The sequence below is a fragment of the Phacochoerus africanus genome, chromosome 7 (genome assembly GCF_016906955.1).
Source record: "Phacochoerus africanus isolate WHEZ1 chromosome 7, ROS_Pafr_v1, whole genome shotgun sequence".
Taxonomy (NCBI): Eukaryota; Metazoa; Chordata; class Mammalia; order Artiodactyla; family Suidae; genus Phacochoerus; species Phacochoerus africanus.
Genome location: NC_062550.1, coordinates 88,911,179 through 88,937,772, shown reverse-complemented (window position 1 = coordinate 88,937,772; position 26,594 = coordinate 88,911,179). Strand labels below are relative to the sequence as shown.

General features: G+C 42.6%; 1 protein-coding gene across 4 annotated transcripts in view; it reads left to right on the top strand.

Annotated features, from left to right (window-relative positions):
* Positions 1 to 12,098, top strand: part of APAF1 (apoptotic peptidase activating factor 1) — a 91,655-nt gene extending 79,557 nt beyond the window's left edge. For all 4 annotated transcript variants that reach the window (XM_047788218.1, XM_047788217.1, XM_047788216.1 and 1 more), the window contains 3 exons: positions 1,295 to 1,420; positions 4,638 to 4,784; positions 9,891 to 12,098. In XM_047788218.1, coding sequence (XP_047644174.1) covers positions 1,295 to 1,420; positions 4,638 to 4,784; positions 9,891 to 10,037 — 420 coding nt within the window. In that variant the 3' untranslated portion in view covers positions 10,038 to 12,098. The remainder of the gene's footprint in view (positions 1 to 1,294; positions 1,421 to 4,637; positions 4,785 to 9,890) is intronic.
* Positions 12,099 to 26,594: the final 14,496 nt, after the last annotated feature.

Sequence of the window (26,594 nt, the reverse complement as noted above, 5' to 3'; positions counted from 1 at the left end):
GCTGGGGACACTGCATACTCTCTCCATCTTCGTTAATGGCATCATTATCTACCCATCTTTCCAAACCATAAACCTTGGAATTGCCTGGGACTCTGTCCTGTCTTTCGTGCTCCATTGATTAATCTTCAGTGTCCCTTGGATCCTTGTTCTCCTCCTTGTCCCACCCTTAAGACCAGGCTCTCTTCCTTCATTGATGCACCGGCCGCTGGTCTGTTTCTCCTCCAGTTCATCTTCCCTACCGCTGCCTGAGTCGTCTGTCAAAACTCCTCTGTGACCCGACGGTTTATAAGTCCAACCCCCTGGCCCATCACCATCTCTTTCTGCTACCTGGTGCCCTCTGTGCCCCAGTACTTCTGCTTCCGTCTTTTTGTGCATACTGTTAACTTGGACTTGGCACAGCCTTCTATCCTTTTTTTCACCTCGAAGCATTATGACTCATTCTTCTAGACATAGATTTGAGGTCAGACCTTCAGGGAACCCTTTCCTGGTCCGTAGGCAGGATTAGCTGCTCTGCCGTCAGCGTTCCTGTTACATATCACTCAGGTTTATCAGAGCATTTACTTCAGGCCACTATTCACTTAGCCATTCACGAGCCCTGTATTCCTGGTTAAACTAGAAACTTTTCAAGGGCAAGGACTGTATCCAGTTCTCTTTGTACTTACTACCAGTTTTTTTTTCATGGTGCCTGGAACACCATATATGCTTGTTTTCCATATATGCTTGTTCATGGTGATGACAGGACTACAAAGGAGAAGAAAGGAAGGAAAAGAAGAGCCTTTGGCTGTGAGGATAGGAGGATGGCTTCGCGATTAACCGTTGAAGAACTCTTACCCTGTGCAAGGCCCGGTACTAGGGATTTCGCTCTCTGTTGTCTCATTTAATTTTCCCACAGCAGGTGCTATTGTCCCCATCATAGAGATGCAGAAACTGAAGCCAGAGAAGTTTATGTGGGTTGTCCTAAGCAACAAGGAACTAGAAAATAGTGGAGCCAGGACTCACACGCAAGTCTGCTTCACTCCACAGACGGCTTTGTTGTTCTTCCTTCTGATTCTAAAGTTAAGGAAGCTGTGACATTGATCCTTGAACTGAGGTGAACTTGAGTAATTAAAGGGAAACTCAGAAAAAGGAACCAGGTTGCTAGTTGGAATTTGGGCCTCTCATGAAAATTTATGAACTGTTGAATGTTAGAACTTCATGTGATTAAATTTGTGGCTAACTAGCACTTGAGGCAGGGTTTGTCGATGCTTATTTTGAGTTTATTTACTTCCCCTAAACAATCTGAATTGCCTTCCAGGTTTGGAGTTTTGACCTCCTTTCCCCTCTTCATGAATTGAGAGGCCACAAAGGCTGTGTGCGCTGCTCTGCCTTCTCCGTGGACAGTACCCTGTTGGCGACTGGAGATGACAACGGAGAAATCAGGGTAGGGTGTTTGTGACACGAAAGCCCTGGTTTGCTCTTAGCCTTGGCTAGCCCTCTGCACCGCACTGGGGGCCTTTGTGGATGCGACAGGGAAGCATAGGCCCTGGTGTTCTTGTGGGACGAAGCATTCTTTGTTCTGTTTCTTGTGCACGTTGTGTTCACAGCTGCATTCCACTGCAGAGGAGAATTCATTGTAGAGTTAGAGTGAAGCATTTCCTGTGTATGAGCGGAGGCAGATGCCCTAGTTATTTGCAGTTGGTTCTCTGCTGTTAGCTTGAGGGGGATTCATCTTGATTCTCAGACCTGAACCAAAGATTGTTTTTAGTGGCAGAATCTGAGGAAAATAATTTTTGTAAATTGTTATCTCGATTGTAAATGAATTGCACATTCTCCTATTGTCTTTTTTTCTTTTTTTTTTTTTTCCTTTCGGGGCTGTACCCGCAGCATATGGAGGTTCCCAGGCTAGGGGTCTAATTGGAGCTGTTGCTGCTGTTCTGCACCACAGCCACAGCAACACCAGATCCGAGCCGTGTCTGCGACCTACACCACAGTTCACGGCAACACTGGATCCTTAACCCACTGAGCCGGGACCAGGGATCAAACCCACATCCTCATGAATACTAGTTGGGTTCGTTACTGCTGAGTCACAATGGGAACTCCAGATTCTCCTGTTTTTTTTTTGCACGGAAAGAAAAGGTCTCTTTAGCAGTATATCCACTACATAGTCAGCATTTACAGTGTGGCCTGTCGTAGTCCTCATGGGACTGCCTTCCTCTGGCTGCGTTAGAAGAATCGGGCAGTTGATGGAAATGGTTTGGGCACTGAGGGTGACTGCTTTGGTAATAAGTGTAGTTGAGGCGAGTCTTGTTTTTTGTTTGCTTTTTACAAAGGAAATTAAAATTAGGAATAGGTATACAGTGCAGAAGAATGAGGGAGTATGATGTTTGGAGGAATCCAGCCATCATCAGGTAGGCTTTCTAGGAAAATTAAGATCCCCTTGCTTGAGGCCTAAGTGATCAGCCTTCTCTATACCATTCTCATAAATACCATGCCAGCTGAAGGGGCGGGGCTGCTTTGGGAATATTTGTTTTGTTCCGAGTTTTCATCTCTGGATGAAAGGGTCCATTTACCGGTTGTGAAGCAGTGTATCATTTTCCAGAAATGCCAAAAAGAAAAAATTGTCTCTTTGTAAATGAATGTTGCTTTAAAAATTTTCTCTAGTGCATTGAAAAAATTTTGTTTTTCTACCTGATTTTTGAAAATGTAGGAAAGATGTTAATTTTTAAATATATATATGTATTATATATCTAGCTGTCTTTCTGAATTCTTTCTAATCAGTTTTTCCATTTGATTTTCTTGGATTTCCTGGGGAGACATTTACAAATGATAATTTTGATTATTTTGCTCTTTATGCCTGTTTTTCTTATTTTGGTGTAAATTTCTTGGAAAAATTAGAGTACTGCTTAGATATTAAGTATCACTGGAAATAAATGTAATACTATAGTATCTGTAAGTAATTGGTTGGTTTTTTTTTTGTTTTTTTGGTCTTTTAGAGCCGTACCCACGGCATATGGAGGTTCCCAGGTTAGGGGTTGAATCAGGACTGTAGCCGCTGGCCTGTGCCATAGCCACAGCACTGTCAGATCTGAGCCATGTATGCAATCTACACTACAGCTCATGGCAACGCTGGATCCTTAACCCACTGAGCGAGCCCAGGGATTGAACCTTCATCCTCATGGATGCTAGTCAGATTTGTTTCTGCTGAGCCATGACAGGAACTCCAGTAATTGGGTTTTTTATGAGTCTAGTAAAATAATTTTAGTGTATGTAGGTGTGCTTGTTTATTTTACACATACATACATAAACCATATGCATTATATATCTATCTATTTGTAAAACTTTACAGGGGTTCCCTGGTGGCCTATCAGGTTAAGGATCCAGTGTTGTTACTGCTGTGGCACGGGTTTGATCTCTGGCCCTGGAATTTCCACATGCTGTGGGTGTAACCAAAAAAACCAAAAAACCAAAACAAACTTTACAGGGACTTGTTTAAAATATGTGAAATACATATACTTGGGAGTTGCTGTTGTGGCTCAGTAAGTTAAGAACCATGGCGTTGTCTCTGAGGATGCGGATTCGATCCCTAGCTTCACTCAGTGGGTTGAGGATCCAGCATTGCCATAGCTGTGGTGTAGACCTCATCTGCAGCTCCGATTTGACCCCTAAACTGGGAACTTCCATATGCTCCAGGTGTGAAGAAAAAATTAAAATACGTATGCTTTAGGTGTCTGAATAGCATCTGTCAGTATTCTTAGTGGTAGATCCTAAACTAGAATTTTTTGGGTTTTTTGATGTAGTTTATTTGTTAGGCTTCTTTTTTTTTTTTTTTCTTTCTGCTATTTCTTGGGCTGCTCCTGCGGCATATGGAGGTTCCCAGGCTAGGGGTCCATTCGGAGCTGTAGCCACCGGCTTACGCCAGAGCCACAGCAACTCGGGATCCGAGCCTCGTCTGCAACCTACACCACAGCTCACAGCAACGCCGGATCGTTAACTCACTGAGCAAGGGCAGGGACCGAACCTGCGACCTCATGGTTCCTAGTCGGATTCGTTAACCACTGCGCCACGACGGGAACTCCGGCTTCTTCTTCTTTTTTTTTTTTTTAATTTATTCCTTGCTTCTCTCAACATTCTCCTTTTATTAAATGAAAGAATCACAGCATTCTAATCAATCACTCTAAGTGGAGTATAGTTAATGATAAATACCGTAATGCATTTTAATTAATATTATAAAAATTAGACGGGAGAGAATGTAATCTAAAAAAAAATTCTTAAGGTATAACTCAATTTTAATTAGATTTTTATTTATTTATTTATTTATGGCTTTTTGCCTTTTTCTGGGGCTGCTCCAGCGGCATATGGAGGTTCCCAGGCCCGGGGTCGAATTGGAGCTACAGCACAGCCACAGCAACTCAGGATCTGAGCCGCGTCTGCAACCTACACCACAGCTCACGGCAACGCCGGATCTTTAACCCACTGAGCAAGGCCAGGGATGGAACCCTAAACCTCATGGTTCCTAGTCGGATTCGTTAACCACTGAGCCACGATGGGAACTCCTAATTAGATTTTTCAAGAAATATTTCCAAATCTGTTGTAGCTGAGATCGATATAGAAGACTTCTGAGGAACCCTGTTAATGAACTGTGTGTCCTGTTTGTGCAGATATGGAATGTCTCAAACGGTGAGCTTCTTCATTCGTGTGCTCCAGTCTCAGTAGAAGGAGGAGCTGCTACCCACGGAGGCTGGGTGACCGACCTTCGCTTTTCTCCAGATGGCAAAATGCTTGTTTCTGCTGGAGGATATCTTAAGGTAAGGGTTTCTCCGAGACTGAAAGAAAAGACCAGCCTGCATCCTGCTTTCCAAGCTGTTTTCACTTCTTGTTTTTCAGTTAGGCCTCATAAGCCCCATCAGAGAGGAAAGGCAGTCACTGCTGCCCCGTATCGAGTGATGAGTCTGAAATCTGCAAGCCCGCTTTCCCCAGAGTTCTCGGAAGTTTTGTTGACAGTGTTAGGGACGTTCTCTGTCATGCTGCCTCATACAGACTCTTAGGTGATCAGACTGACTAGAAAATGAGGTGTTACAGAGTTCCCATTGTGGCTCGGTGGAAATGAATCTGACTGGTAACCATGGGGATGCAGGTTCGAGCCCTGGCCTCGCTCACTGGGTTAAAGACCCAGTGGTGCTGTGAGCAGACATGGCTCAGATCTAGTGTTGCTGTGACTGTGGCATAGGCCAGTGGCTATGGCTCTGATTTGACCCGTAGCCTGGGAACCTCAATATGCAGCCAGTATGGCCCTAAAAAGACACACATAAAAATGAGGCATTTAATTTGATTTCCTACTTCATTAATTGTTAATGGTGTTGGTTGAAAGTCTTTAAAAAATTTTTTGTGAAATTTCCTTTCTTAAGCAGTAGTGGCCATAGTAGCAGTAGTGGTGGCAGTGGTGGCCATAGCAATAATGATGAAACAGCAGCAGCAGCCTCTTGCAAAATGGGTTTACAAAATGCTGTACTTACATCATCTTATTAGCCAGCTTTGCGAAGCGTGAATTTTATCATCCTTGGCTTGTGGATGAGGAAACTGATGTTCACAGAGGTTGCGAATTTCCTAAAATTACTTCGTAAGTTGCCTCATACAAACTTAAGGTTGAATAGTGAGGCCAGGCTTGAGTGTGTCGTCGTGCCTCAGTGTTGTTTTTTGGTGCTTGCATCTTTTTATCTGTCCATTCCCTCAGTATATATTAAGTGCCTACTGTATGCTGGGACTGCCCTGTGGCACAGTGTTTAAAGCTTGGTTCTTGCCCAGGTGGTTGGTTGACAGTCTTTGGGGGAAGCAGTAAATAACAAAAGTCTCTAAGTCTAGGAGGGGTTCTGGGACGCTTTTGCCTAAGGATCGTGGAGACGCAAAGGGGAGGAGTGGGCAGCTCTACCTTTGGGAGCTTGCAGAGGCTTCCTGTGGAGGGGATGCTTGAGTGGAGTCTTTTGAATAGTGGTTTACTTGTAAGAGGGGTCAAGGATGATACTGTGTATTATACTGGCCACTTAGAATAGATCCCTAATGAACTAGATCTTACAAGACCATTTTTTTTCTGATTGAATACTTTTCATGTGTAGGAGGTGATTCTGATTAGTCGTCTAACACAATATAGATGTTCAGAAATATTTGAGTGAGGTTTTGTTTATATGGGACCCTCATAAAATGCAGTTTCACTTAATGTAAAAATCTAGCCTTGGAGTTGCTGTTGTGGAGCAGCAGAAATGAATCCACCTAGGAACCATGAGGTTGCGGGTTCGATCCCTGGCCTCGCTCAGTGGGCTGAGGATCTGGTGTTACTATGAGCCGTGGTGTAGGTTGCACATGCAACTCGGATCTGGCATTGCTGTGGCTGTGGTGTAGGCCAGCAGCTGTAGCTCCAGTTAGACCCCTAGCCTGGGAACCTCTGTATGCTACGAGTGTGGCCCTGCAAAGAAAAATAAATAAATAAATAAATACATATCTAGCTTATAAAAAAGGATAAATCAGAGGACAATTTTTAACTCTACGAGAGGATGTATGTTATGATCCCTTTACAAGTTTGCATTGAAAATACAGTGCTATTTGCAAGATGTTGCATTAGCCTGTACCTTTTAGGGCACACCTTTATTTAGATATTAGGGGATTGTGAGACTTTCCCCACTTGTCCTCCTTCAGTGGAGAGACAAACTGCACTCTGCTTGCTCTGAGGATGATGCTTAGAGGAGCAGCATTGCTGTCTCTGTGTTGGAAGCTGGGAGTCTTCAGCCATATTAATTTCTGGAGAACTTAATCGCTCAGCTTTGACACCGAGCTGCTCACGACCATGTCTTTTGACGCTCTGGGCCCCATGGAAAGCTGTCACATAATCATGAGTCTGGCTTATAAGAGATGATAGAGATCAGTGACCAGAGTTCCTGGAGAACCTTGAAATAAACAGCAGAATCAATGCCTGTGCTGGAGAGGTTATGTCTTCACGGCGAAAGAACCTGTGGCCTAAATATTCTGTATATTTAAGTGACAATCAGGCTGTTCTTTCTGGTTGACTTGCCAGCATGGTTAAACTGATGATGATATAGCCCAGCTTGCATCGACCCAGCATGTTAATGAGACTCTCCAAAAGCACAGAGCAAATTAAAAGTAAAAAGGAACAGCTGCTGTAGTGTCCAAGAAAACAGGCCTTTTGAGTCTGTTCACTTCATAATCCAAGCTGTATAAATTGAATGTCAGTAAAGTAGGTATACAGTAGCTAAAAAGCGCTTAACTTTTAAAATTATCCCACCTTACAAGTTAAAAATACTGTAATTTATTTGTGTTACGGCACAGAGTACATACTGTTAGAGTGACAAGAAATCCATACTAATTCATGCTCATGATGAGAAAGGCTGATTTGAAATGTGGAATACCTGTGATAAATGCAGGCTTGCCGTTTTGTAGAGGTGAGTGTAAAGGTCGGGAGAGCGAGCCTTGGGGCAGACTCCCTGCCTCTGCCGCTCATAGGGTTGGGAGGGTTAAAGGAGTTAATGCATGTAAAATACTTACACATAGTGGCTCATAGTGTATCCTGAGTAAATGTTAGCTATTTCTTCCCATTGAAAAAAATGAATTATAGTTGATTTACAACGTTTTAATTGTACAGCAATGCTTCAGTTACATATATGCGTATATATACACACGTATATGTATATACTTTCAGATTCTTTTCCATTATAGGTTATTACAAGATATTGAGTATAGTTCCCTGTGCTATACAGTAGGCCCTTGTGGTTCGTCTATTTTTTTTTTTTTTTTTGGCCACACCTGTGGCATGTGGAAGTTCCTGGGTTAGGGATCGAACCTGCGCCGCAGTTGTGACTTGTGCCACAGCTGTGGCAATGCCAGATCCTTAATCTGTTGCCCCACAAGGGAACTTCCTATTTTATATATGGTAGTTTGTTAATCCCAAATTTCCAATTTATCTCTCCTTCCAGCTGCTATTTTTTTAAAAAAAATATTTCTTAGGGCAGATTTAGTTTCAAAGCAAAATTGAGCAGAAAGTGTAGAGTTCCCTTAACCCCCTGCTGCCCCTCCCCACAAGCCTCCCCTACTATCAGTCGCCCACCAAAGGGTACATTTGTTACAGCTGATGAATGTTCACTGACACATCATTATCACTCAAAGTCCAGTTCACATTAGGGTTCATTTTTAGTGTTGCTCATTCTGTGAATTTTTGACGATTGTGTAACTACACGTATCTACCATGGTAGTATCAAACAATAGTTTCACTTTCCTAAAAGTCCCCTAAGTAAGTCCTATTTTAGCATCGTTGTCTTTAGTCCATACTGAGATTAGTGGCTGGGATAGTGTTTCCAGGTAGAGGGTCTGTCCTAATGGAGGGAAGGTAGTGGGTGCACTAGGTTGGGAAGCCAGGTAACTGTTCACCTGTGCCGCCCGCTAGCAGTGGCCTCTACAGTGACAAGGCCTTGCTGCTTTCTCAACCCTGACTTCCTTCTTTCTTTCTTTTTTTAAAAAAATTTTTAATTAATTAATTAATTTATTTTTGTCTTTTTGCCATTTTCTTGGGCTGCTCTCGCGGCATATGGAGGTTCCCAGGCTAGGGGTCTAATCGGAGCTGTAGCCACCAGCCTTCGCCAGAGCCACAGCAACGCCAGATCCGAGCTGTGTCTGTGACCTACACCACAGCTCATGGCAACGCCGGGTCCTTAACCCACTGAGTGAGGCCAGGGATCGAAACCGCAACCTCATGGTTCCTAGTCGGATTCGTTAACCACTGCGCCCTGACGGAAACTCCATGTCTTTTTTTTTTTTTTTTTTAATTTTTTCATTGACTTCCTTATTTCTAAAGTGAGGCATTGGACTAGGTGATGTCTAAAGGCCTTGTTACTACCTCTTCGACTTGGTTCTAGTGACTGAAAACTAATGAGTCTTCTCTCAAGTAGGTTGAGTGTATCTTCTGTAGTTTTGATGACTCTACTGTTTTAGCAAGCAAAATTGTCAGTTCTGGGAAATAGCGTGTTAGTATATGCTGCCGCATTGAGGTTTGCTTAAGTCCACAAGACATACTTTTACCAGGTACTGTTACTGATGGTGAACAGGAAGGGTTGATCCAGTCACAGGTGCAAGGCAGGATGCTAGGCATTGCCATGGTTACAGACGTGATCACTGATGGCATTCGTAATAATCAGAATCTTGGTGTACCTGAGGCCTTCTCAAAAGCTGTTTGTGTACGTTGTCTCTTTTGCCCTCATCTTAGCTGTAAGATGTATGATCTCCATTTGGTAAAAGAATGTAAATATTGTTATAATCTTAGTAAATTCCACAACTGGGAGGAAAAAGGAAGGACTTGGCCAGACAACACTTTTGAGGTGTTCAGTATTCATTTAGCAAATGAATGTATGGACTTGTAAATAAACTTGTGGGCTCTTGACTCACTCCTGATGAAAGAGAAGGGTCCATAGAGAGAACATTCTGTCCTGCAGCCTACACTATGAGTAGCATTGGTGTCTGCCAGGATTCCTGCCCATGTCTGCAAAGAGGCATTTCTAGAGAAGAGGGGGTCATTCTCCCCATTCTACTGAGAAGGACGTGCAGATGGGAGAGTTCAGTCCAGCCATCACCATAATGTGCTTTGTGTAGTCTTGTGTCTGCAGCTCTGAGTAGGCTGCATGTTTCTCCAGCACACCTTAGTGGGGTTAGGTGTGGGGTAGCTGGAAGGCCGTCACCAGGGTTAGTCAGGATAAGGCCGACCAGGTTGGTAATACCATATTTAGCATTTATGGTAATGCGAAAGTTTGCTTAAGTTTGGGGGTGGGGAGGTGATGGGTGAAGGATCCGGGTGGCACTGTAGATTGTCTTACAGTGTAATTACCAACCTAATGAGAATTTTATGTTTTTCTGAACAGTGGTGGAATGTTGACTCTGGGAAATCCATACAGACGTTCTACACAAATGGAACCAATCTTAAGAAAATACATGTGTCCCCTGACTTCAAAACATATGTGACTGTGGATAATCTTGGTATTCTGTATGTTTTAAAGATTTTAGAGTAAAATAGTTGAGCAGTGATGCAAGTTGAACTCTTAATTTTGAATTGGAAAAAAAAATCGTAATGAAACTCTGTATTTCAACTTTTTTTTTTATAAAGCTGTGAATTGTTTTGCAGTATTGCATTCATTACAAAAGTATTTGTGGTTGGATGAATAATATTAATGTAGCTTTTCCCAAATGAACACACTTTTAATCTTGTTTTTCATAATCATCATCATTATTTTTAACAGTTTGTCCTGAAGATGCAAATGGAAATGTAAATATGTACCTCATTATACTGTTGGTAAAATTCTCCCTTGATGCACTCAAATTGGTTGACATAATTAATAAGAATAATTTGAAGGAAATGTGTATTTTAATATTATCATTATGCAGGCTGTGCTGTAGGGTAGTGGCTTGGCTTTATGAACCACACTTATCCCAAGAGGGTATAGTTCCCCCAAATATCATCTCAGACCTTATTTGTACCCCTGTAATTTGCTTGGAAAATATTGTGTCTGTGTGCACAATTTAAAAAATGTCCTTTAATGTACTTGATAAGTGAGTCTTAGATTCCAAAAGATCTTTCTGTGAGTCAAAATTTATGCACGTTGGAGAGAGTAGATTTTGTTGGTCTACCCTTTCTCATCCCCTGATGGCAGCCCGGGCTGGACCTGGACTCGAGCTGTCAGTCTTTAAGTTGGTCCCTGTCCTGCTCTCTGCTTTTTTATATACCAGACTTGGTATACTTGACTGACCTTGACCTTTCTTAGTCCTCACTTTAGTACTTGCTCCACAGCTAACTGTTAGTAAATCAGAGTAATCAGGGAAGAGCCAATTTTAATCATAAGTTGAAACAACAGAATTTTTCTAAGATAGGAAAATAGTAAAAAATAATTTTTGTCTAATTCCATTTACTTGTAGATGAATAGCATTGCTAATGCTGTTAGTGAATTTCAAGAGAATTCTCTTTGGTTTTCTGAGCAATGCTGGAAGAGTCATGTGACTCTGGAAGATGTCACCTTTAACCTTCCAGCCTGTCACTTTCTATCCCCTTCTCTCCCTCTGCATTTCCTTCCTTTCCCTCCCTCCTTCATTCTAAGCTTCATCAGGAAAAATAATTTTTGATAAGGAAGAGGCGTATCAATATCAGTAACTAGCTTTTTTTACCTCCTGGTTAGGTACTTACATTGCAGCTTAACTCTAAACATTTCCCCTGAAGTATACTGTTAAGGGAAATGTGATAAATATAAAATTAATAAAATTATTTATATAAGAGACAACCAAAATTCAGAAGTTTTTGCTGCTGCAAGAGCGAAGTCAGATTAGTGTTACTAGTAGGTGAGCATTGAGCTAGTTTCTGTTGTTGATACATGTGAGTAGATGTGAGGTGGGTACGGGGATAGACCACTCCAGATGTGCTTTCAGATGTTCCTCTTTAGTATCTGAGGGAACCTTAAGAGTGAATAAAGTCTTTCACGTTGTTAAGGAGGCTTGTTTTTTGTTTTGTCGCATAGTGGGTTGAGGAGCTCATTTATAGGTTCACTGTGACTTAAGCAAATGTGATGTAAAAAATCTTACTTTTATAAAAGAATTTCTATAAATAGTATGTTCTACTTAGAGTACTCAAATCATAATTTGATTTGTTTACAATGTTTAGGAACTCATAGCTCAGAGTATAAAGTATTAACTTTTAGAATTAAAAGTCACTTGACTGTAAAAGTATGACAACAAACATCAGCTTTTAAAAAGCCTTGATTGGCCCTTTTATCTTACCAATAAATTAAAAAGAAAAAATGAGAAGAGAGACTGGGTAACATGAGGAAAGAAGAGAAGCCTTTCATGGCAGTGTAAGTGGCCAGTCAAGGGGGACGGTTTTGTTTTGTTCTTTGGGGTGAGTGTTTTTCAAGGCTTTCCCCCTGCTTTATATTTTAATTTTTTTTTTGTATTGAACATACACTGCATTTTGTGTGTATAAAGGTTTTTTTGTTTTTTGTATTGGATATGTGTTATGATGTTTTGGAAACAGTTTTGTATTTATGATACAACTTACATTTTTTTTTTTGCCTTGGTATACACTTAAATACATGAATTAAAAAATTTTATAAAAATAAAATTCCTAAAATATTTTTGAAAATCGTTTTCAGATTATTTCAGACTCGTTGCTTGTCCTTTGTTGATCAGGAAACAAATGTGAAGGATTCTTCAAATTAAGCCATCAACTCTGTGTCCATGCTTTTATCAGCTATGTGTAATTCAGTTCTATCAAAATTTTCTCTTTCTTCAGTTTGCTGCCTGGTGTGGCTGGCATGGAGAAGATCCTGTAAAGAAGAGAATTTATTAATTCTTGCATTTGGTGCATGTCTTTTGGGATCTACCCTGTGCCTGGCATTTTTGTAGGTATGGGGGATTTAGCAGTGAGCAAAACAAAGTCCTTGCCCCTCCTGTGGTTGGGGGCCAGGGTGAGGCAGACGGGTCAGTCATGTCTACAGTGATTTGTTGGTGTATAAGTGGGGAGGAGCTGGGTTGCAGTTCTGCAGGGAGTTGCTCATCCAGAAGATGACACTTGAGTTCAGACCTGAAAGGTGAGGTCTCCCAGGCCAGTGCAAGGACACCCACCCTGAGATGAGATGTGGTGCCAGTCTGTGAGCAGTGGAGATGGGACGTAAACTTTAACTTGATCACTTTGGCAGTGGGAACAAATTGAGAATCAGCTGAAAGGAGGACGAGCAAGGAGGGAAATGGGGAGACCACTGAGAAGTTTTTACATTAGTCTGAGCAAAATGAGGGCGGCCAGACTGGGGTAGCAACAGAAGAAATTGTGACAAGCCGGATTCTCCATCTGCTGTAAAGGTAAGAGTTAATAGGAGTTGCTAATGGGTTGGATGAAAGTTATGGGAGGGACAAGAACGATATAAAGATTTTGGCCCCTGGCTTGAGCAGCTGGAAGAGTAGAGCTGTTAAGACGAGAAGACTGAAAGGAGCAGGCCTTCAGACCCGGTAAGTTTGAGGTGAGTGTTAGGCAGCCAAGTGGGGGTGATGGGTAAAAGGGTCTGGAATTCATGGGCGAGATGTGTGATGGAGATGAAAATATGAGCGTCATCCGTGAACCAATAGTATTGATCGATTGCTTTTTAGGGCCGCACGTGCGGCCAGGCTAGGGGCTTGAATCGGAGGTACAGCTGCTGGCCTACACCACAGCCACAGCGACACGGGATCCAAGCTGCATCTGCGACCTACACCACAGCTCATGACGACACTGGATCCCCGACCCACTGAGTGAGGCCAGGGATCGCACCCATATCCTCATGGGTACTAGTCAGATTCGTTTCTGCTGAGCTATGACGGGAACTCTGAATAGATAGTATTTAAAGCCACAGCTCCAGATGAGATCAGCAACAAAATGGTTGTAGATAGACAGGACAGGAGGCCACAGACGGAGTCAAGGGCAGTCTGGAGGTTGGTGAGCTGAAGGACCAGCAGACTAACAGTTGCAACTTGGTGTGGTAAGTGCAGTGGGCGTGGGGTCCTAAATGCAGTATGTTCTTGGGCAAAACTCCTTTGTTGGTTTGTTCCTTTTGCTGTCTGTCTGTCCTCTACTGTGTGCCTCACACTGTTTTAAGCAGTAGCCACGGCAGTAAATAAACACCATTTTAGTTGCTGGGGGAAACTGGGGACAACAGATAATAAGAAAACAAGAAAATATCAGCAGTGGTCTTTTTTTTTTTTTTTTTTTTTCTGTGCCTGAGACACGTGAAAGTTCCCAGGCCAAGGACTGAACTGGAGCCGTGGCAGTAAGCAGAGCCACATCAGTGACTGTGCCAGATCCTGAATCCACTGTGCCACCACCAGAGAACTCCAGCAGTTGTCTATCTGTTCCTCCTCCTCAAGTTTGTTGTAAGGATTTAATAAGATAATGCTCATGAAGTACTTACTTATCTCAGTGCTTGGACCAAGAAAATGCTCACTTGCATATTCCTTGGTGTGATTTGGGTCCTGTCATCATTTGCCTGGCAACAGACAGTTAGTTCCCTCTTTCTCCTAGCAGTCGTGCTTCTGCATGGTCTTTCCAAAATGTTCATCTTACTGTGTCACGTCTCTTAAAAACCCTGGACCTGCCGGTGCTCTCTGGCTTCTGTGGCTTTGTGTAGGCTCTCTGTCTTCTCTATTGTCCCTCCCGCCCTGGTTTTTTACTCTTATTCCTTCTTATCTTTTTCTTGGAGATGACCTTTCTGATGAAGGCTGCCCTGCCCTCTCTCTGCCCCCTCTTTTCTCTCGTGGGTTTTATTGCCTGTGTTGTTTACTCAATGGCACCCCCATTAGACTGTAAGCTCCATGAAAGCCAGGTCTGTTAGGTGTTGTATACCAGAGCCTGGCTCCAGTTGGAGCCTCAGTAAATGTTTGTTGAATGAGTTGGACGCCCACCTGCTCATAGTGCATGCTCTGTTCTCCCGCTGCGCTAGGATATCACGAGGCTGTCAAATTAAGATGTAGCACGTCACCAGCGTTTTCTTTATCTTCCCATTTTAGTTTGACATTTTATTGTGAAGCGTCGTTAGGGGAAAGTAAAACTTTACTTGGATAAAGATTTGCTTCCAAATTATATGAAATGAATAAACATATCCCTGGAGTGTTTTAAGTTGGCAAGTATGGTGATCTAGTATTCAACATACGCTTTGTGTTATTATTACAATTTACTTACTGACCTTAAAAGGAGAAAATGATTTTCTAATAACAGTCTCTGAAGATTGTCATTTGAGTGGATTTCCTTGCTCATAACCCCTATCTTTAAGACTATGGATTTATGATGCAGTTATTAACATGCCTAAATTAGAAGATCAGCTGCTGTGGGGCTACGAGTTTAGCCGTAGAAAAATTGTTGTGTAACTGTGTATATTCACATGGAAAGGGCTGAAGAATTTCCATGAGTGTGGAACTCATCAGAGACCAGGCCTTTGGCATCAACAGCAACTTACTGCTGAGTCAGATGGCATTCTGAGCAGACCAAAACGTGGGAATTTTCATTTCAGTTATGATTCAGGAAAATGAGTCGCTGGTGTTCACTGTAAGTTCATTTATGAGGTCAGGCCCTCAGAACTGGGAATACTGCTAATCACATGGAAGTGAAAGAAGAATCTAATTTCTCATTCAGGGGCCAGCATAAGTATCTAGAGAGAGCATTCTGGGCCTGAGCTGAGTTTGGTGGTTCTGGGCAGCTGATCAACCGGGAAGCACCTAGCAGGTGCGTAAAGGCTCTGCTTAGTACCAAGGTGGCCTTTTTGAGCAGTCGGGGCAGACTTTCATATTCATCCAGTCAAATCTCCCCTCCCCAGCCCTTATTTTATCTTCACAGAAGTTGAGAGGGTTTGCAGACTATGCAGTCCTAGTTTACAGAGAAAGAACGACATCCCAAGCAGTTAATCGGATAAAGCCAGGGCCAGAATCCAAATCTGATTTTGTTTTCTTTATGGAGACGCCGGGGCTCACTGGGCTCCACGATGAGTGTTTCAGTTAGAAGTGGGATCCTCCTGGATTCATGGCAGATGAACACCAGGCTAGGGGCCAAGGCTTGGGTTTCAGCAGCTGGGGAAGTTTTTAGAGATCCGTGTTTCTTATTTCTGATTGATTTGCTGCCCTCTGACAAATAACTTTCTGAGACAACAAATCCTTTTTAGGAGGAAGGAAGAGGGAGCTACTATTTCTTAGGGTCTTTTGTGTGTCAGGCCCAGTGCTGGGCACTTTCTACACATTATTTAGTCAAATCCTAATGACAAGGCTGCAAAGTGTTATCTCTGTTTTCTAGATGTGGAAACAGATGCAGAGGTTAAGTCATCAGGGCCCCACAGCCAAGGGGTGGAGCTGCGGATTTGGTCCATGGCTCTCAGCCTCCGATGTGGCCCTTGGGGAGCCAGGAGTATGATTCCAGTTCTGCACTTAATCCATTGTTCATTTTGCTCGTGCACGTCCCGGGTCGTGCATGACTGATCCTGGGTCCTGAGTTCTCAGAGGTCATGTCTGAGGTGGTCCCTGCTCCTGGAGAGCTTCTACTCCTGGTATCCTGGTTAACCCATCTCTGTGCCTATAGGGATTGCTCTTGGAATAAAGAAGCAGAGGCCATTCTGATGGGAGCCAAGCAGACAGCAGAGGCTGGGGGATGCTTTGACTTTGCCAGCACTTGGCCACAGTCCAACCTAGTCTCAATTCACAGATGATTCAAGCACTGAGGAAGGAAGGTAAGCGGCAGCCCTACTGCAGCTCGCTCCCTGGAGAAAAGCCTGTTTCTGCTTTGGAAACTTTAGGGGTTCATTTAAATTTGCCACAGCCCTGGGGTTAGTGGATCCATATGCTTTTTCCTGCCATTTTCATTTCATTTCCTTTTCTCCTTTTCATTTGAAATGGTGCCAACTCTCAGAGCCTCAGTTTCCTCCTTTGTCAAATAGGGATCACACCTTCTAACTGCAGGTTTTTGTGAGGCTGGAAAAATAGCAAACCACTGACACAGGTCTCCATAGTGTTAATTATCTTTCGTCCTACTTACAAACTCCCATTCTTTTGCTGCCCATGTTTCCATGGTTTATAAATAGGGATGGTGAGGCTTTTGCTCCATAGAACACACCTCTCTCCAGGTGGCCTTCTCAGCCTCATGGTAGGTCTCTCCTCCTGGCTGTTAGCTCCCAGGAGACAGACATTTCTCAGCAGAAAAGCTGTCCCAAACATCATTCTCTTTGGGTTATGCATGTACCCATTGAGTGGTGGAGGATTGGGAGCGAGATAAAAGACCCTGGGCCAGCAGCTTGGCTTTGGCTGTCAAGTAGATCCAACTTCAGGTCCTGGCTGCACCAACATCCCAGCTGTGGGGCCATTGGCAAAATGGTTTAATCTTCTCAAGGAGCTACTTCCAAGGAAGTCTTGGTTGTGGGGATTCATATGGGCTGCCCAGCTTCTCAGGGGATCTGGAGGGCCTAGTCAATCCAGAGCGAAACATCTCCCACTTTGCTTTGTAAAACCTCCCTCAAACCCAGGTTTCACCTCAGACCAATAACTCAGATTCACCAGAGATAGGCCCCAGGAATCCATAATTTTGAAAGTTCCCTAGGTGATTGCAGAGTGTGGCAGAGGTTGAGAACCGGTGCCCTCCGCCCTCCCTCTGGATGGCCATCGAAGCCATTTCCGGTCCCACTCCTGCGCCACAGCCAGCTGTGCCTGTGATGTCTGCTTACGCAGTGTGCTCTGGCCACCTGCTCTGTTGTGACCCTCTCAGGAGTGTCTGGGCAGCACAGATGTCTGTGTGCATATTAACATAGCTGGGGGGGGGGGGAGGTGTTTCTTGCTTGGATTCGATAGCTAGCTTATAGAGCAGGTCTGCCAGGGTAGGATTATTATAAATTCCTCTTCCAGTCACTGCTTTCTCTGTCCAGGTGTCTCACACCTTTTATCTAGCGCTGTGACATTCCCATCGTGGCAGACACTGTTGGTGGTTATCCTAATATCCAGTCTCTTCCTTGGCCTCACTAACATCTCCTGTATTGTTGGGAGCTGCAGTGCGCTCAGCTAAAATCAACACCAGCTACATTGTCCAACTACTTATCTAGGAGTGGCAGATGTAAAGAGAGATGTAAGCAGAACTCGTAGGGTGAAGCTTCTAGGAAGGTTCTCTTCAGTTGGGAGGCAGGAGTCCTTGGGTCCTTAACCATCTTTTTTGCTGCCCTGAATATGGATGTATTGACTGCTGCTCCAGCAGCCATTATGTGCTCATGAGGTGACCTTGCAGACGATGCCATATGCTAAAGATGGCAGACCAGAATATAGAGGGAGTTTGGATTTTGATGAGAGGTGAGGAGCCTTGTACTATCTATTATCTCTGGAGTTCATGTTACATGAGAAAAAAATTCAGCCCCTTGCTTAAGAGACTCTTATTTCTGGTCTTTGCTACTAGCCCCTGAATTCAGTTCCTGATATCCCCGTGAGTAAGCCAAGTGTATGAGAGCAGTTCAGTGCATGTCAGTGTCCGTTACATCGCTGCCTCCTCCATCCCCTCATCCCAGCCCTACACTGCTCTCCTCTGATAAATAACTGGAAATCAAGCCATGAGGTTGTTGAAGTTTGGTGGGATCTCAAAGTCACAAGCAAGTGAGGCATGGACCATGCCCAGCCCACAGAGGAGTTTTGTTTGGCTCACACTTATTTTTTTAAAAACACTCTGAACTTGTTGCCAGCATTTGAAAATCTGGTGATTTCACACAATCCTGATTTCTTAGAAAATCTCGAGCCAGAGTTGTCTTTCCTTTGTGGCAACAATCAGCTGCCGCTGAGTATCAGCTGCCCCCTGCGATGACGACCCTGGATCATCACAGCTCCCCTTCCCTCATGTCACCTGTGCGGCCCTGAGGGCACCTGAGTGTGCAGTCTCCCCTCTCCCTGCCAAGCTCACACCCCAGAAATGGCCTCCTACAACGGAATTCCTGCATTTCCTGCCCCTTTGCTCTTTTCCAGTCTCCCCTGACTCAGCACATAGCACATGGGGGTTTTTTGGTTTTGTTTTCTTCTCTCAGAAAACTGAGCATATATTTTTGAGAAGCGGCGAGAAATCAGTCTCCCAAAGGTCAGAAAACAGCTGATGTTGCTTGACTTCCCTGTTCGTGTGTCTTACTGACAACAAGAGGGAGAACCGCAGGCTCCCTGGGGAGCAGCTGTTGGGCGGCACCGAGGCATCCAGAGGACCATTAAATTGAGTATGAGTATGGATAGCTTGGGACGGCTTTTATTTATTACTGTGTTGTGAACTGACCTGGGTTTTGAGAGCGGCTTCACCTCAGCTTGCTGCTGCTGAGACGACCCTCGAGGTTTCTTAAATGGCAGGACTGGCAAGATGCACGTTAGCGTCTCTGGGCTCATGAAGTAACCTGTGTGCTTCTCTGAAAACCTTAGTGGCTGTGCTGCCACCTTCAGCTGCGGTGACCCTGCTGGAGCCATTAAGCGGGGAGTCTCTACTGCTGTCTGGTATGTGAGTCTTCGTATTGCTAGTCGTTAACTATGCTTAGTGAAATGCCCATCCAGCTTTTACAGACAGAGGTCTCTGGGGTTTTGGAGAGAAAAAAAACTATTTTGATGATGATTTGTAGCTATAATTATTTATGAGCAACACACAGAGTTCAGTAGGTTGGGAATGGTCATCCTTTCATTAGCAACTCTAAGTAGAATGGAGCCACGGTGGGCACAGAGCAAGTTCTTGGTGAGTAGATTGGCTTGAGATGAAGACAGGCGCCAGTGGACCTGGCATTTTCCAGGTTGGTACCGAAGTCTTAGGGTTAATTCCACTGCAAAAATAAGTTCTGCTTCTTGGGTACTGATGGAATCTCACAGTACACGGGTTGGTGATTGGGCAACAGTCCTAATGACGGTCCCAGTCTGCTTTGGAGCTGGTTGCTGCGGGAAGCAGGATCCTGTTGCTGGGGTAGGCTGGGCATGGGGTTGGCTGGAATGGAGTTTGGGGGAGGCCGATAGAACCTTCATGCAGGTAGACTGCTGGGCTGTGTTGGCTGCTGACCAAATTTTCTGTTAAGAAAATGTGTTTATAACTGTCAGATTGCTTCATTTTCATAGGAAACATACTTGGTGAATAGCCATATAGAAAGAGAACTGAAAAACTTAATGCCTTAAAAAAAGGCTTCATTCGGTACAAACTTCTGAACATGGTCGTTACATTCCAACGCTGGCGAACTCTGGAGGCTAGCCCACTTACCAGATTTTCATTTCTTTTCAGAAATAGCTTAGGAGCAGTGCTACTTGGGGTCCAAGTGGGAATTCTCACTGATTTTTGAGAATTTGGCCATGTGTTCTTTACCTCAGCCTGTCTTTTACTCTGTCATATCCAAACATTGTACGCACCAGCAAAGTGCCCAAGTATTCCAGCAGAAAATCTGCTATGTCTTGAGAAAAATCACTTCCATGACTTATTAATGAACTAACTAGGCATAATTTTCATGGGGTTCATTTACGCAAATTTATCATAGAATATCATTTAAGAAGAAAAAATGTAACGATTGAATTGAAGTCCTTTTTGAAATAATATTAACATTCAAGGATCTCTACCCCCATGGATATTTCAGTTGCCAATGTGTCAGGTTTGTCCAAGAAAATTAGGTGAAAATCCCTTATTACATGGGCTGGCTCTTTTCTGTTTGCCCCTCAGACTCACTCTTCCCTCTTCCCTGCCCTGCTGGGGTGACTGGAGGTGACTTGTGTAGACCAAATTAATGGGCTCCTTGCCATGTTTCCAGTGTGTTCGGGTAATGCAGGGTGGAAGGTGGAGAGTGAGATTAGAGTGTATTTTTATTTATTTATTTATTTAATTGTATTTTTAAATGATTTTTATTTTTTCCATTATAGCTGGTTTCCAGTGTTCTGTCAATTTTCTACTGTATAGCAAAGTGGCCCAGTCACACATATATGTATACATTGTTTTTCTCACATTATCCTCCATCATGCTCCATCACAAGTGACTAGATATAGTTCCCAGTGCTATCCATTGCAAAGACAATAGTTTGCATCTATTAACCCCAGATTCCCAGTCCATCCTACTCCCTCCCCCTCCTCCTTGGCAACCACAAGTCTGCTTTCCAAGTCCATGAGTTTCTTTTCTGTGGAAAGGTTCATTTGTGCCATGTATTAGATTCCGGATATAAGTGATATCCTATGGTATTTGTCTTTCTCTTTCTGACTTATTTCACTCAGTATGAGTCCCTAGTTCCATCCATGTTGCTGCAAATGGCATTATTTTGTTCTTTTTTATGGCTGAATAGTATCCCATTGTGTATGTATACCACATCTTCTTAATCCATTCTTCTGTCGATTATTTTTTTAAATTGAAATTTTATGTACGATATTGTATTAGTTGCAGGTGTACAGCAAATATATACATATATACGGTTAAATATATACAAATATATATACTTTTTCATATTCTTTTCTTTCTTTTTTGCTTTTTCTTTTTCTCTCTCTTTCCTTTCCTTTTCTTTTTTCTTTTCTTTTCTTGACCACACCTGCAGCATATGGAAGTTCTCAAGCTGGGGGTTGAATCAGAGCTATAGCTGCCGTCCTATGCCACAGCAACAGCAGCATGGGATCTGAGCTGCAACTGAAGCCCACACCACAGCTCTTGGCAATGCCTGATCCTTAACCTATTGAGTGGGGCCAGGGATTGAACCTGTGTCCTCATGGATACTAGTTGGATGCGTTACCACTGACCCACAGCAACTCCCCATATTCTTTTCCATTGTAGGTTATTACAAGACACTGAATATACGTCCCTGTTCTATACAGTAGGTACTTGTTTATCTGTTTTATGTATAGTAATGCTATCAGTTAATCCTGAACTCCAAATTTATCCCTTTCCCCTTTGGTAACTCTTAAGTTTGTTTTTAGTGTATATGCATCTATTTCTGTTTTGTAAATAAATTCTTTTGTATCATTTTTTTAGACTCCATATATAAGTGGTATTATGTTACTTGTTTTTGTATGACATTTCACTTATTATGATAATCTCTGTGTCCATCTATATTGGTGCAAATCCCATTATTTTATTCTTTTTAATGGCTGAGTAATATTCCATTGTATATGCATACACCACATAGTCTTTATTGATTTATCTGTTGATGGACATTTAGGTTTCTTCCATGTCTTGGCTATTGTAAATAGTGCTGCTGTAAACATTGGGGTGCATTTTGGAGTTTTCATCTTTTTAAAGAACTTCCCTACTGTTTTCCATAATGACTACACCAATGTATAGTCCTACAAACAGTGTAGGAGGGTTCCCTTTTTTCCACACCCTCTCCAGCATTTATTATATATAGTCTTTTTAATGGTGGCCATTCTGACTACTGTGAGGTAATACCACATTGTAGTTTTGATTTATGTTTTCCTAATAATTAGCCATGTTGAACATCTTTCCATGTGCCTGTTGGCCATCAGTGTGTCCTTCTGGAAAAATGTCTTTTAGGTCTTCTGCCCATTTTTTGATTTTTTTTTTAATTTGATTATAGTTGATTTACAATGTTCTGTCAGTTGCTGCACGGTGTCTTTGTTTTTTTTTTTTTTTGGTTATTAAGCTGTATGAGCTATTTTTATGTTTTGGGAAATAACCCCTTGTCAGTCACCTCATTTAAAAATATTTTCTAACATTTCATAGGTTGTCTTTTAGTTTTGTTTATGGTTTCCTTTGCTGTGCAAAAGCTTTTAAGCTTAATTAGGTCCCATTTGTTTATTTTTGTTTTTGTTTCCATTACTCTAGAAAAATGGATGCAAAAAATATTGCTGTGATTTTTGTCAGAGTGTTCTGTGTTTTCCTCTAGGAGTTTTGTAGTACCTGGTCTTACATTTAGGTCTTTAATCCATTTTGAGTTTATTTTTGCATATGGTGTTAAAGAGTGTTCTAATTTAATTCTCTTATGTGTAGCTATCCAGTTTTCCCAGGACTACTTATTGATGAAAATGTCCTTTCTTCATTTTATATTGTTGCCTCCTTTATCATAGATTAATTGACCATAAGTGCTGGATTTATTTTGTGGCTTTCTACCCTGTTCCATTGATCTATGTGTCTGTTCTGGAGCCAGTACCATACCATATTGCTTTTTTTTTTTTTTTTTGTCCACGCCCATGTGTGGAAGTTCCTGGGCCAGGGATTGAACCTCTGCCACAGCAATGACCCAAAACCACTGCAGTGACAACACCTTAAACTGCTGTGCCACAAGAACTCCAGTACCATACTCTTTTGATGACTATAGTTTTGTAGTATAGTCTGAAGCCAGGGAATGTGATTTCTTCAGCCATGTTCTTTCTCAAGATTATTTTGGCTATTGGAGGCCTTTTGTTTTTCTCTTACAAATTTTCAAATTATTTGTTCTAGTTCTGTGAAAAATGTCATTGGTTATTTGATAGGGAATGCACTGGATCTGTAGATCACCTTGGATAATGATTCTTCTAATCTAAAAACATGGCATTAGAGTTTGGAAGTGTTCCTTCCTCTATAATTTTTTGAAATAATTTCAGAAGGTAGACATTGACTTTCTATAAATATTTGGTAGATATAAATATTAACCTGTGAAGCCACCAGGCCCTGAACTTTTGTTTGTTGGGAGTTTTTAAGTTACTGACTCAGTTCCAGGACTGTTCCTATTTCTGTTTCTTCCTGATTCAGTCTTGGAAGATCGTACCTTTCTAAAAATTTATTCATTTCTTCTAGGTTGTGCATTTTATTGGCATGTAGATGCTTGGAATAGACTTTTATGGTCCTTTGTATGTCTGTGGTATTGGTTGTGACTTCTTTTTCATTTTTGATTTTATTGATCTGGGCTCTCTCTTGAACTGGCTAAACCTTTATCAATTTTGCTTATCTTTTCAAAGAACCAACTTTTAGTTTCATTGATCTTTTGTGGTTTTTTGTTTGTTTGTTTGTTTTTGTCTCTATTTCTTTTCTTTTCTTTTTTGTCTTTTTAGGGCTGCACCTGCGGCATATGGAGGTTCCCAGGCTAGGGGTCTAATCGGAGCTGTAGCTGCTGGCCTATGCCACAGCAATAGATAGCAATGCCAGATCCAAGCCATGTCTGCAACCTACACCACAGCTCATGGCAACACTGGATCCATAACCCACTGAGTTAGGCCAGGGATTGAACCTGCATCCTCATGGATACTAGTCAGCCACAACAGAAACTCCTAGTCTCTATTTCATTTATTTCTGCTCTGATCTTTATGATTTTTTTCCTTCTACTAACTTTGGGTTTTGTTTGTTCTTCTTTCACTAGTTGCTTTAGGTGTAAGGTTAGATTGTTTATTTGAGATTTTTCTTGGGAGTTCCTGTTGTGGCACAGTGGAAACAAATCTGACTAGTATCCATGAGGATGCAGCTTCATCCCTGGCCTCACTCAGTGGGTTGGGATCTGGTGTTGCTGTGAGCTGTGGTGTAGGTCGCAGATGTGGCTCACATCCCATGTTGCTGTGGCTGTGGCATAGGCTGGCAGCTGTAGCTCTGATTTGACCCCTAGCCTGGGAACTTCCATATGCCACAAGTGCAGCCCTATAAAAAGATGATTTTTCTTGTTTCCTGAAGTAAGCTCAAATTGCTATAAATTTCCTTAGAACTGCTTTTGTTGTGTCCCATAGGGGTTGAATCATTGGGTTTCATGTTCATTTTTCTCTAGGTACTTTTGGTTTCCTCTTAGATTTCTTCAGTGATCCATTGGTTGTTTAGTAGCATATTGTTTAGCCTCCATGTGTTTGAGGTTTTTGCAGCTTTTTTCTTGTGGTTGATTTTTATTTTAAGATCTATTTTGTCTGATAAGAGTATTGCTACTCCAGCTTTCTTTTTTTTTGTCTTTGTTGTTGTTGTTGTTGTTGTTGTTGTTGTTGTTGTTGTTGCTATTTCTTGGGCCGCTCCCGCGGCATATGGAGGTTCCCAGGCTAGGGGTTGAATCGGAGCTGTAGCCACCGGCCTACACCAGAGCCACAGCAACGTGGGATCTGAGCCGCGTCTGCAACCTACACCACAGCTCACGGCAACGCCGGATCGTTAACCCACTGAGCAAGGGCAGGGACCGAACCCGCAACCTCATGGTTCCTAGTCGGATTCGTTAACCACTGCCCCACGACGGGAACTCCCCCAGCTTTCTTTTGATCCCTGTTTGAATGGGATATTTTCTTCCATCCTCTTTCAATTTGTATGTGTCCCTAGAAATGAAGTGGGTCCCTTGAAGACAGCATATATATACATGGATCTTGTTTTTGTATCCATTCAGCCAGTCTATATCTTGGTTGGGGCATTTAATCCATTTATATTTAAGGTAGTTATTGATATGTATGTTCTTATTGCCATTTTATTAATTGTTTTGGATTTGTTTTTGTTGCTCTTTTTTCTTCCCTTCTTCTCTCCTCTGTGGTTTGATGACAATTGTAATTTGAGTTGATTTTTCTTATTTGCATGTGTACCAATCATACATTTTTGGTTTGCAGTTGCCCTGAAGTTTCAATATAGGAGTCTATGTATATATATACACGAGATTGTTTTAAGTTGTTGGTCTCTTAATTGCAAGTGCATCTCCAGTGTCCTGCATTTGTACCCTCCTCTTCTCATGATTTCTGATTTTGGTAGCATAATTGTGCCTGGATGATTTAATATCTTTACTGTATATGTGCCTTTACTGGTGAGCCTTGTCATTTGTGGTATTTTTGTTTCTGGTTGCAGCCTTTTCTTTTCTGCCTAGAGAAGTTCCTTTAGTATTTGTTGTAAAGCTGGTTTTGTGTTGCTGAATTCTCTTAGCAAAAGTTTTCGGCTATTATCCCTTGGTTATTATGGAGTATCCTTCTTTGTCTCTTGTAACAGTATTTTAAAATCTGTTTTGCCTGATATAAGAATTGCTACTCTGGCTTTCTTTTGATTTCCATTTGTGTGGAATACCCTTTTCCCATCTCCTCACTTTCAGATCTGAAGTGACTCTTTTATAAACAGTGTATTTAGATCTGTTTTTTTTCTTTTTATGGCCACACCTGTGGTGTGTGGAAATTCCTGGGCTAGGGTTTGAATTGGAGCTGCAGCTGCAGGTCTATGCTCCAGCCATAGCAACACAAGAGCTGAACTACATCTGCGACCTTTGCCACAGCTTATGACAATGTCGGATCCTTAACCCATGGAGCAAGGCCAGGGATCAAACCTGCGCCCTCAGGGACACTATGTTGGGTCCTTATCCTGCTGAGCCATAACAGAAACTCCAACCTTCTAACTTCTTGCTCTGTGTATCCATTCTCCCGAGTTCTGTGATCATCTTTATGATCTTTACTGGGAACTCTTTCTGAGGTAGATTGGCTATCTCCACTTCATTCAGTTCTTCTGGGGTCTTATTTTTTTCCTTCACCTGGAACATGTTCCTCTGCTGCTTCATTTTGTCTAAGCTACAATTTTTTTTTTCTTTTTTAGGGCTGCACCTGTGGCATATGGCAGTTTCTAGGCTAGGGGTCGAATTGGAGCTGTAACCGCCGGCCTACACCACAACCACAGCCACAGCCACATGGGATCTGAGCTGCATCTGCGACCTACACCATAGCTTGTGGCAATGCCGGATCCTTAACCCACTGAGCAAGGCTGGGGATCAAACCTGCGTCCTCATGGGTGCTAGTCAGTTTGGTTAACTGCTGAGCCACAACAGGAACTCCACTGTTTGTATTTTTATGTATGTGGTAGGTTAGTTATATTTCTCCACCTTGGAGAAGTGACCTCCTACAGGAGATGTCCTGTGCATGCCAGCAGTGCACTCCCCTCTCAGCACCCAAGCTGTATGTTCTAAGGGTTCCCCCTAAGAGGGCTTCATGGATCCTTCTTTTGTGGTGGGCTATGTGGGTGGTCTTGTAGGCTTGCTTGGCTCCTGGGCTGCTTGGTGGCCAGGCCTTGCCCTGTGTGGATGGTGCTGGCTGTTGTCTAGAAGGGCCTATTGCTGAGGGGGAGGGGGAGGGGGAGGGAATGGGATGGACTGGGAGTTTGGGGTTAGTAGATGCAAGTTATTGCATTTGGAGTGGATAGACAATGAGATTCTGCT